At 30.4% G+C, this 12,147-nt stretch overlaps 1 protein-coding gene across 1 annotated transcript in view; it reads right to left on the bottom strand.

The window, feature by feature from the left end:
• Positions 1–12,147, bottom strand: part of LOC126837143 (uncharacterized) — a 63,082-nt gene that overhangs the window by 25,772 nt on the left and 25,163 nt on the right. The window contains exons 45-50 of the mRNA XM_050570972.1: positions 10,921–11,070; positions 10,552–10,723; positions 9,507–9,725; positions 8,428–8,536; positions 3,455–3,594; positions 2,202–2,444 (exon numbers count right to left, since the gene is read on the bottom strand). Of these exons, the coding sequence (XP_050426929.1) occupies positions 2,202–2,444; positions 3,455–3,594; positions 8,428–8,536; positions 9,507–9,725; positions 10,552–10,723; positions 10,921–11,070 (1,033 nt within the window). The remainder of the gene's footprint in view (positions 1–2,201; positions 2,445–3,454; positions 3,595–8,427; positions 8,537–9,506; positions 9,726–10,551; positions 10,724–10,920; positions 11,071–12,147) is intronic.

The raw sequence follows: 12,147 nt of genomic DNA, 5'->3' as shown, positions 1-12,147 counted from the left end.
ATATAATACAAATTCGTTATTCCAGTGTTTTCCGATACCTTTACAACATAATTATTTGCTTAGGCTGCCAGAAAGCAATAATACTATAATCCAAGACGTAGCAGACCGCAGCGAGAAAGCCGTACATAATATTGTGAATTCATCTGAATATGAGGGTGAGACTCATTTGAACGATTTTTAAAAACAAAAATATGCGCATCTGTTTGAAAAGCTACAATATGTGCGATAATGCAGATTTAAAATCGAAATCAAAATACTTTTATTGTCCCGCAAACTACTTGTATTTTAAAGACAAAATTGATTACAAAAGCATATTACCAGACTTAGAAAACGTATTTTGTACAAATTGGAATACTTAAAATAAAAAAAATCGTTGTTATTTATTTCTTTTTTTAAATAATGATTTTCTGTTTGTCTTTGACTTGTATATTATTTTTCTCTGAGCGAGGGAGATATTATGTTATTATTAAAAAACAATAATACGAAATTGTTTAATTTTTAATATTGTTATTTACATTGTTTTGTCAGCCATCAAGTCTAATACTTGTATTATTTGACTTAAAAACTACGATATGAAAATATATATTTTGTTAGTCAAATATTTAACGTTCGCGTTTTTTTAAGAAGAGTTAAATGTATTCTTGCTGTTTAAATATATGAAGATAAGATTTTTAAATTAATGCATATTTTTATTCTTTGAACCCAGTTTTTTTTTTTAGTTTTTCCAAGCTGATTTGATAGCTCTTGTATTTTTTTTTTTTTAGGATTGCTTTTTGCTTATGATTTGTTATTATCATTCAGAGAGGAATTATCGTGCGATGCAGTTGGACAATCGATTTTAACCTTATTGTATTCGACCTTTTTTCAATAACAAGATTAGGCAGTTTAATTTAAACGGCATATTTACCATTGTGCACTTACGAAGGGTCTTCGTTAGTCTTTTGGAAATAGTGTATAGTAAAAAATAACCGATGTTTTTTTGGATAGTGAAATTGTCGATAATTAGCCGTGACACCAGCTATAACGTGTGATATTTGTTTATACTGTGTATAATCGCTCTGAATAATGTAAAACTGTCCAAATATAATAATTTCACGGAGTAGCGCGCTAGTTTTTTGTTTAGGACTATTTTTTTTTTTTTGTATCAGTATACAAAAGGGTCGAGGGGTTACGTCGGTGAGAGTTAAAAATTACCAAACACTTTGCTTGCTCGTGTCTATTGAGACCTGGTCGGGTCGTGCGTTCAGTTAATAACTGTTCACGCGACTGCTTTGGTCCTCAGAATTATAATAATAATAATAGAAAAAAATATTCAAGTCAAGTAAAAGAGAACGGTTTGAATACAGGACGAAAAAAGGTCAGGCGCGTGCAATATTGTGCACATGACAAGAGTCTACAAATGATGTACACATGCGATATGTTTTTTCTTGGAATGGGTTCTTCTGCGATTATCAAAATGAATTACACCCTTTACAACAAAACTGACAAACTCATAATTTTAGCATTTTTTAAAAAAAATGTGACAGTTTGATAGCTAATATTATTGACTATTAACATAGTTGCATAATCATCAAATTAAATTTCAAGTTCAATACAAATGAATCTAACGTTTGAATAACAATAATTCCTAAATAACAAGGCCCATTGCTAGTGATCATAATGCCCTACTTTGTATTAAATAAATAAAAATTTGTAATTAAGATAATATTATTTTTACCTAAAGTTAATTTTTTTAGTTTTAAACATATAAACATTGTAGGCCATTGGAAATGTTTGTATTTACATTAAGTTATTTACAGCTAGATAAAAGGTTTGTTAAAAATGTTATTAAACAATAATTGCAATGATTTGAATCGAAAGTATACAAGTTATTTTAGTAAAATACCTAAGGGGTAATGTTTATTCGTTATTTTCAATATCTTCTTTAAAAATTGTAGAGAATTTGTAATATATGCGCTAGTGGATATTGAGAAAATATTTTTTTGAGGTTTTCATCACCTTAATCAATACAAATCTTAGTTAATAATCGTTTTTGTTCGGACGTATAATTAGCGTTTTTTTGGTTTCAAATAAGACAACTATAGTAAGCATTGAAATAAGCAAACTTTAGGGCCTTAAGAGTTGTCTAGAACACGGCTATACGTATCAAATGGTTTGTATACCTTAGTCGTTTATTTTATACATTTAGCATGTCTTATTACCTTTTCAAACGAAGGATGGTTAAGCAGCATAACCACTCGGTGTCTGTCAACTTTGGATTCGAGTTTGTGCCAATCGAAACGGTAGCCGAACACGTAAGGTTCGTCAGGCCACGGTTTTTGTTGCACAAACGTCATCTTAGACATGAAGTACTTGGCGTCGGTTTCCACGTCGCTGATCACAGAAAAGTTCCTTCTAGGATACGCAATGTTAACATCGATGAGTTTACCGTATTCGGTGGGGGTCTGCAAAACGATTTACAGCTTAAGTACAGTTAAATATTAGCCATTTTTAACTAGTCGACCAAACATCACATTAAGAGTTTATATAGAAAACAGTAAATGTTCAGTAGGCGCTTTATCAAAAAACCTAAAGTAAAAACATTAACTACTTAGGACTTTGAATGTTATGTCCATAAATTCCTTAAAAATCCATTTCCCAAACTTTCTAAATAACAATAAATATATATTTATAAAAATATCATTTTTGTAGAAAAAAAAAAATAACAGTTCTTTAGATCACCAAAGAATTATTAAAAAAAATATAAATATTACTTAATCATATCCTTATTTAATTTGTTTATAAAATATCAAACCTGTACACTTAACATAGTCTTAAAAATAGCATAATAACGAATGTTGTTGATATATAAAATTTCCTTGAACCATATTTAGTTTGACTGAAATCTTGGGCATATATTTTAGTGTCTTAATGTGTTATGGTATTTTTTTGGTTTATTAAAGTATGAATGAATGTTTGTTTACACTGTAAGCTCAAACTTTTTTTTAAAAAATGTGTTATTATGTTTTTAAAATTCTAAAATTATATAAAAATAAAAACAGAGTAACTTTGTGGAAAATATTATATTTATTTATTAAAACCCCATCCACAAAAATGATATACTTTATGCATATACGTATTTCAACAACTATGTTGTCATCTTCAGTGCTGGTCGGCGAAGCTTTAAGTGTATCATTTTTGTGGATTGGGTTTTAATAAATAAATCTAAAATGATATATACTTTTATAAATTTGTACATGAAATTTGTTTGTTACATACAGTTTTCAATTTTTTCGGGTGATTCATTTTTTTAAACACCATTTTATTTAAAAATTGTTTTTAAATAATTTACTTTGTTTATTTATTATTCATAGTTTGAGGCGTTTAAGGAGATTTACATTTTTTTTCACGCCACCTTCCTAGGACAAGAACAACCCGAATACTTGGTTTATCTACAAATGTCAGAAGAGCTCACCGAGTTGTGATAGGCCACTTTCAGAGCCGAATGCATCCAAGCTTCTGGGTTTAGGATTACTTTGACGTTCCTGGTGTACGAATCGTCCGTATCGTCGTCGTAATGCGAATTGATCACCACGCTTCTGTTGAAATTTATCACTGAAAATCATCAAACATTCATGTCAAACGCAAGGCCAGTACAGGCTCTACAGTACGGGTTTAATAAAACGAAGAGAGTCCCCAGAGTCTTCCAGACACTTTTTAAAGTTAAAATAATAAACGACCAACAAACAAACGGCTTCGAACCGCAAAGGATTAACAACATTCAACAATTTTGGGGTAAAATGCAATTAGGAGAAAATGTATGACTAGTAAATCATGTTTAATAGAGTTTTAAGTGTAGAACCACAGTAAAGAGTTTAATTTTAAGCGATTTGAATAATTTTGTCTTTCTTAAAATAAAGGTTTTTATAAAATCACTGATGTCTTGAGAATCTTAAGATTTCCACTTTTTTCAATTTACATGTAAATGCACTATGCAAAAACGATTTTTAATATATTTTAAATCCCGTTATTTATTCATAACCAACATTTCTTTAAATATGGTAATAAAAACATGTTCTTTAATCTGCATAGGCGTTATCGGCAGACACGGAATATGTACAAACGATACACGATACACAGACAGAATGTCAAAATGTTAAATTTTCAATAAGAACACATTTTGTGATCTTCCTATTCTACCTCGAGATTAGAAAAAAAATATTTTACAAGCAACCGCAGCTTTTTCTTTGTGGAAACAAAAAAGTAAAAACTTTGTGTAAACTATTTCTCAAAAAGCAAAGACCCAAAACGTGAGTCTAATATTAAAAAAGTTACAGTCTACTTAAAGCCTAACGGCTAAAATGATAAAACATGGAACATGCTTTAGCCTGCTGGCTACTGAATAGTGATTATTTCTGATCTATAATCTACTTGCGATTTATGATGATAGTATTGTCTTAATTATATGTTCTGGCTAAATATTTGGCATATTATATGTTATTATACATTTAAAGTAGGCGCGCTACTTTAGTATCGTAATTAAGTGTTTCAGGCTGGGGGTCCAAGGCTAAAGCATGTTCCATGCTAAAAGTAAGGAAGTAATATTCGTAAGCCATATAAAATCGGCGTTAACGTGTGCGCCCGTCACATAGTCCACTGATATTTGGCGACAAAGAATAGATAAGTATATTCAAAAGAAATCACTTAGAAGAATAACCGAACCGTTATTCAATTATATCGAACAGAGGATGGAAATATGATACAACGGCAAACTGTAAAAACACCAAACAAAGAAAATAATGTAGCTTAATTATTCATTAAGAGCACGAGATTAGAGTAGATCGGCGGTAATGTGTGGCAAACTAACGGAAATTCTAATGAAAGTGATAACGATTGTGACAATACAACGGTTGGAAGGATAACGAGGAGTAGGTCACAACAGCTATAAAAGAACATGCACTTTTTGGTAGAAATAGGAGAGGAAAGGATTCAAAAAAATGAATACCACCGACTCATAGAAAGATACAGATTTGACGACCACGAGCCTAAATGTTTCGCTCCGGGAAAAAATAATAAATTAACGTTAAATGAAGTGCTTAAATCAAAACATTTAAATAATATATTTTTTGACCTAAACGAATAGATTACAACAATCCGATAATAAGTAACGCGTTAAACATGAAAGGGCATATTTTTTAGCCCTTTAAATTAATTTAAGAACTTAGGAATATGATCTTATAAATAAATGTATTAGGCATTTGTAACGTGTACGTTAGGTATTATTATCGTTTGATTTTTTTCTCAGCTGGAAAAACTACATTTTATAAAACACGAGAAGAAAAATAATGCGATAAACTTATTAATTTCCATCAGTCTTTTCGTATTTAATATTTATTTAATTAAATTGGTTTGTTGCTTGGCCAATGATTATCCTCTTTGGTGACCATACAATTATTATAATAATTTATACCAGACTAGGAGTTATTAAAAAAACCGACGGGTTTCTTGATTAAATTTTCATTTTTTTTCTCTAAAAAAAAAAAAATATTATACTCTTTATAGTATCGCAGTATAATTAAAAATAATTATGTCGAAAAGAAGCCAAGAATGATCGACTCGCCTCGCTTATTCTATTTGAGGAACCCAAAAAAATAATTTCAGTTATTATTTTTTTTCTCGTCGAATTGATAAAATATTCAAAAGTTCGTTTCGATTCAATCCCTGTTTAATTGTTATTTTATGAGCTGAGAGTATCATTTATCACTGGCGCATAACAAGTAGGTACTCACGTTTTTGCAAATTAAAAAATAAAAACGAAATAAATTAAAGCATAATCTCAAGTGACAATATATTCATAATTTCCTGAAGAAACATCTCAGACATTTTCTAGATTAAAAACGAAATAAAACTCTACTCGAAAGTGAATCTTAATTTTAACTTGACTTTTTAATTAAAACTCCGGGCTTTATTTATATTTATTTTTATACAAAGCTGTTATCTAAGATAACGCCAGTTGTAGAGAGTTCATTTTAAGAAAATGCCTTATTGTGTAACGATAAAGCATAGGCGGAAAATCTAATTTGTTTAATGCCATTCGACTGTTGGTGTATAAGAATATTGCAGCTGTAAAATATAAATAATAGTATTTTCTCTAAGGTTTATCTTATATTTGTTGAGGTTTTATTTTCGGTAGTAGTAATATTTTTCTTTATAAAGCTAAACTCACGGAAGGGATGTAAGCGCACAGTTATTGTATAGCAAGTATAAAAAAAATCACCTTTTTCTCTGACGCAGTACGTAGGATTTACTTAAGATGTAGAAATAATTTTGTTTTTCATAAATGTACCAAGAGGAAAACGGCGGTAATAGTTTTTCTTGGAAAGTATGCAAAACGTGAAAATATTATTCGTTTTCATTTTATTAATATTTATAAGTAGGTTATTTTTAGTATATTTTTTGTACATGCTGTCAATACCTTTTTTTCGAAAATTATTAAGTATATGTAAGACAGGCTTACAAAAAAAAAACGGTGTTTGACGGTAATATTGAATACCTGCTTTTATTTCCTCCCTCGGATGCTTGAATAAATATTATACATTGTTTTTTCTCTTGTAAAACAATTTGACAAATACCTATACAGGCTAAGTGTTTTTAAATATTTTTCAACTGCATTATGTTTACACAAATTCAATTCAACAAACAAGTCAGTGATTGGACGTTATAAAAGAAGACAATGAGTTGTGCGGATTATAAAAAAGAATAGTGTCAGATAAAGAAATGTAAGAAAAGCACAAGAAAATTGCCTAAACCTCAGGTGGTCGACCCCACTGATAAAGGGCAAAAAAATAAAAAGATTTTTTGTTTGAAAGGCTATACATTAAGTAACAATAGATGTCAGATTCTCAATGAGTAAAAGAGTTCAAAAAAGTGGAAAACAGAAAATATTTTGGTTGGGTTAAATCTGACCTGAAAATAAAATATAAAATTTACTTTAGCATTAGGTTCGTAAGTTTGATTGTTAAATCAAACTTAATGTAAAAAACAAATACAACAAAGAAAATTATTCCGCCCTCGTTAAGTATCTAATTTATGTTTTTGGAAATTCGCCTTTTCCATGGATGCCGTTTAAACCCGCCAGTGACCTTAATACCAGCCGGTTGGGTTACAGATTTTGTCCAATTATAACTTTTATACTGTTTAAAGTATTTAATTAAAATTAAGACTCCCGAAAACGAAATCATTATTATATATTTTAAATATTTCATTATACAGTGTACTGATTATTATTTTATCTAAAACCGGTTGTGTCTGTTTGGCGAGGGGGGTTCGAGAGGCACACCCATTCCAAAAATAGGTATAAAACTTTACATAAAATTTAATCACAAAGAAAAATAGAAGTATATATGGAAAGGGAAAAAATGATAAGAATGACCAATGACCAATTAGTTATCAGACCACGGAAATTTGTGTTCCAATTTTTCATTAAAAATTCACACGAAAAAAACAATTTTTTTAAATATTTTCCTGAATTTCAGTCTCTTTATTTTCCACCAGCTATAGGTAGATTTCCCTATAAAAATTATAACGACCATTGTCAATTATATTATTCAGTTCCTCTATCCTCTTTTACTTCTAATGATGCCTTTGGCAATTTTATAAAGTCAAGGCTGCGTAAAGTAAAAAATAATGAAGAAGTTAATAGTGGTTTACATCCTTTACACAATTATTTTTATATCAAAGTAATTTTATCGAAAGAAGTATCAACTAAATGTTTAAAAGAAAGATTTGAATAGTAAAAGTCAAACCGTGACTAAATAAAAAAATGTAAAAACCCTTTCGAATGACATAAATCATTTTATATGGAAACAACGTTATATGATTTTTTCAAAAAAATATTATTTTGCGAGTAAAATTTCAAATATCGAAGCGAATAAAATTTTTTTTTTTTTTAACATTTTCCCTTAAACGTTGCAATAAAAAGACGTTTTATACAAGTACCGGAACCTGTGTGTGTTATTATTACGAGTAGGTAAAAGCGGATCTTTTTCCGTCGACCAAACGCGTTTTCGGCAGCTAATTTTTAAATATTAGTATAAAAAAAAACAATTTCCTTTCCGAGTTTCCGGTAAAAACAATTAAAAGCAGTGTTACGGCTTTCTCTGAGCTTAGCAACCCTCCTTCTTGCCCTATTGCCGGGCGCTGGGTTTATTAAACCCGTTCGTTCGTGTCTGGCAGCGCCTAAACAATATATTAATAAATTATGCATCATTTTTTTTCCCCAGGTCGTCAGACGAGGGAACGTCCGGCGTCGTTCACGTCAACATAATATGCAATCGATATAATAAATTGGAAAACAAAGCATATCTTCTCCATAATATTATTATGTAAAAAAACATCATACACTCGGGACGCTATCGGTATGTTAACACAAAAAACTTTTTTTTCTACCTTTCACCGTCGTGTCCCTGGCGATTTCGTATTTGTTTTGCATCATTTCACCCGTCACGTTGAATTCGCTCTCGTTGTGCAATTTGAACACTTCCATCCTTTTGAAATCCTGAAAACACACGGTGTGAACACGTCACTATCAAAATAATGTACATATTATGTTTTTTTTTCCATCGAATCGCACATTACGGCCCATCTCCCCGTAAGCGTACAAAAATTGAGAATGTCTTTGCACACTTTGGAGTTCATTCGGGTTCAAAGAGACTCAATTCTATTTGAAAAGATTGTAGTATAGTGCGCATTGTGTAGTGCGTGTGTGCGATTGAAAATCAAATCGACGTAACAGCAAATAGTATACGCTGTGACGCCACCCGGTTATGTAGTTTTGATTTATTAAAAAAAAAAATTGCTCACAAACAATGCTGTACAAGCTCACCTCTTCTATTTTAAAAATGTAGAAAAACCCATTAAAAAATACATTGGTTTGAAATTAGCCTGTTACCTATGTACCTAATAAGTATCATTATATTAATAAGTATCAGTATATGTATGTAAACGATCAATCAATAAATCAATTAAAAAAAAAAAAAACCAAGTACTTAAGGAATTTGTTGTAAAGCTATACTTTTCCATAATAGAATTATAGTAGCTCAAATACTTTTAAAACGTTTAAAAAATAATATAAAATCTTCATAATAACTTTTTAGATATTTTTTTAATTCTGACATATTATTGCTAAACCCTGTAAAACATTTGAATAGATGACCTTTTTAATTTTTTTATTTTGTTGTATAAACTGTGTTAAACTTAAAAAAATATTATGGTGATCAGCCAAAAGGTTCTAACCACTTTTACCAGTCGTCCCTTTACAGCTAATCTGAGTCTCAGGTCTGCGATATTTATGTTTATCCCCTAAAGGAAAAGTAGTATTAAATGAACAGCACGTTTGTTATTTGTATTAACTGTTTGCGTGGTACGAAGCATTTTTCTATAGGTATTGTTTTTTCGGCCATTTCAGAGTATTATTATGGCGTTCATATAAATAGTAATAATAGTAAAAAGAAAACCAAGTATATTACCACTCTAGGTAGTTCGACGTCGCCAACGTGACTACCGTTGTTCACCCGGTGCAAGTACTTGACGCCTAAGGGTATAATTTTGTTTTGAACGGTCAAATCTATAAAGTCGTCCAAAAATCCGTCGTCGTGATTGGTGAACTTTCTAGTAAAGTTTCCTTCGATTATTTTCTTTTGGTCGTACACCACTCTCGAGTCGCCGACGATTTCCTTGATTAAATCCTGCGGCCAAACAATAATGTAGGAAGTTATTTCAACTGTAAGGTTTAACTTTAAGGTTTAACGACAATCGACGGCGTTTATATATTAAATGAAACGGGTGGTATTTGGTTAACGGCGAGCTCGAGAAAATAATGAATTTTTATAGCAGTATCTATAAGAAAATATTTCCGTAGATGTTAGGTTAGCTTAGTTACGCATTGAGATTACCGTTTCCTCCTTTGCAAATTTTTAGTAGATTTTTGTTTATCTTGTGTAAAATATTATACTTTTTGAGTTTTTTTTGAAACGTTTACCAAAAAAATAAGGCCACAATTTTCACTGACATGCCTCAAGTACAAATAAAAAAAAAAATTGTACGATGTCTCCATAAAAGTATCAAATTTACTTTTTTGTAAAAAGATAGTATATTGCGGATTTTCTTTGAATAAAACTTGACATTAAACTATAATGTGTTTATTAGTATATATTATACATTAACATAGTAAGGATAAATTCTAAATATTTTGTTTTCAACTCTTACAATGAAGTTGTTCAACTATGTATAACATGTTTCGAATGGTGCACGTTTCCGAGAAACTTAGCGTATTTTAAGTTTAGCGTACTCTATCATAAACAAAATTATACTTTAAGTGTTAAACCATGTTCGACCATGTTACTAGGCACTGAGATATAAATTACATTTCGCATATTCAATAGCTTACATTATCATCGTTAGAAAATTATGCGCTACCCATGTAAATATTAAGTAAAAAAAAAATAATAATAATAAGCTTGGTTAGTCTTAAATTTTGATTGTCAATGCGATCCAAAACTATTCGGGACTTACTTCATATTTAAATTCGAACCGACCGATGTGATGTTTCTTGTCGATGGGAAACTGTAACAGAATTTCGCCGACGTTCATTGTGCTTTTGGTCTTTTGGGTTTTCGCGTTGGTGGCGTTTAACAAGGCGCTGTTGTGCGGCCAAAACACTTCGATGTGACGATGATAGTTTAACCTGTGCGATGAGCAATTCAATGTAAATGCATGCGATAAAATTACACATTTAACATATCCATGTTAAAAACAAACAACTGATATTGGTTGTGGTACGGTGGTGATGGGTGGGGTCGAGGGAACCACCAAGGACCTTCGGATCAATACTTAAGATGTTTGTCAATGTACCTCGCCCCACACTGGGGCGTGAATACTTACGGTAGTGTTTCGGCAATTATACGCAGAGCGAAGTAAGGTATCGTGACAAACGGCGTGGTCGTGTTGATGAAAGATATGAAATTGTCGAACGATTCAAAGTCCACGATGGCCGATGTGATCTTGACTTCGGCAGGATAGAATACGTTCAGCCTATTGCGGAAGAAAAACAAATTATATAAATCGCTTATTAAATACATAAAACGAATGAATTTGTCGGTTAAACTATGCTGAAGGCAAAAATTAATAAAATAATAATAATAAATGACGACCATCTAAAGCGGTTCAGTCACAGCCGTTAAAATATTTTTAATGCAAACTTTTCCCATTTACTTTTGAATAAACTTTTCTAGTAGAAAAAGGTTATTGTAAAAAACAATTAAAAAAACTCAAAGTAAAAGTTTTGCGTAAAAGTCATATCATAAATTTGAAAATTAAACATATTATTTAAAAAAAAAAGTCAACTCTCGAAAAAAAAGACAAACGAGTTGGGTTCCAAATGTCAAAATTTTGTACTTTTGTATCTAAGCCTGCATAAAATTAAACTACAATAGAAAGTATTCCAATTGATTATGATTTTTTAATTATTATTGGACACTAAATTAGCTAAAAATGAAGTTTTACCAGTAATATTGGTCGAAAGTTCATTTAATAAACAACACACGTTTTCAGTAGGTACCCCAACAATTGAAGAAATACTTCTCAATCAACCAAATACTTTTGAGTAATAAGTTATAATATGTTATAAAAAAAAATGTCTGTATAGTAGCTTAAAGCAGAAATGTGTTAATTAAAAATTACATTTAGTTAATACGAATATTGCTGTTAAAATTATATTAGAGGGTTTATAAAAAATAACATTTTAAATAATTTTGGATTGTTAAAAATTATGTATATCAATCAAATTGACAGCTTATTTCTTACACAAAATATAATATGTTTATTATTCTCTTTTTAGTTATAAGGCTAAAAATGTAAGCGTTTTATTTTATCTGATCTCATTCTCATGTGGTCCCAAGGTATTTTAATACCTTAACGTAATTTAAATAACGCATTTTAATTTCAGATACAAATTAGACTGAACGGGTCACTGATCCCTTTTAAATAATATACGGAATTCATGCATAGGTAGTTTATACTTTATATCCTTTGTGGATCGAATTTCACTATATGTGAGGCGGAAAGGAAAAAGGGGCCTCTTGTTGCGAGAATCCAAATCGCAGGAGAGAC

The sequence above is a fragment of the Adelges cooleyi genome, unplaced genomic scaffold (genome assembly GCF_023614345.1).
Source record: "Adelges cooleyi isolate 19-005CV unplaced genomic scaffold, UGA_ACOO_1.1 ACOO_flye_CR_arks_rails_tigmint_CR_PRNA_247, whole genome shotgun sequence".
NCBI classification, from domain to species: domain Eukaryota; kingdom Metazoa; phylum Arthropoda; class Insecta; order Hemiptera; family Adelgidae; genus Adelges; species Adelges cooleyi.
This window is presented reverse-complemented; position numbering and strand designations above follow the sequence as displayed.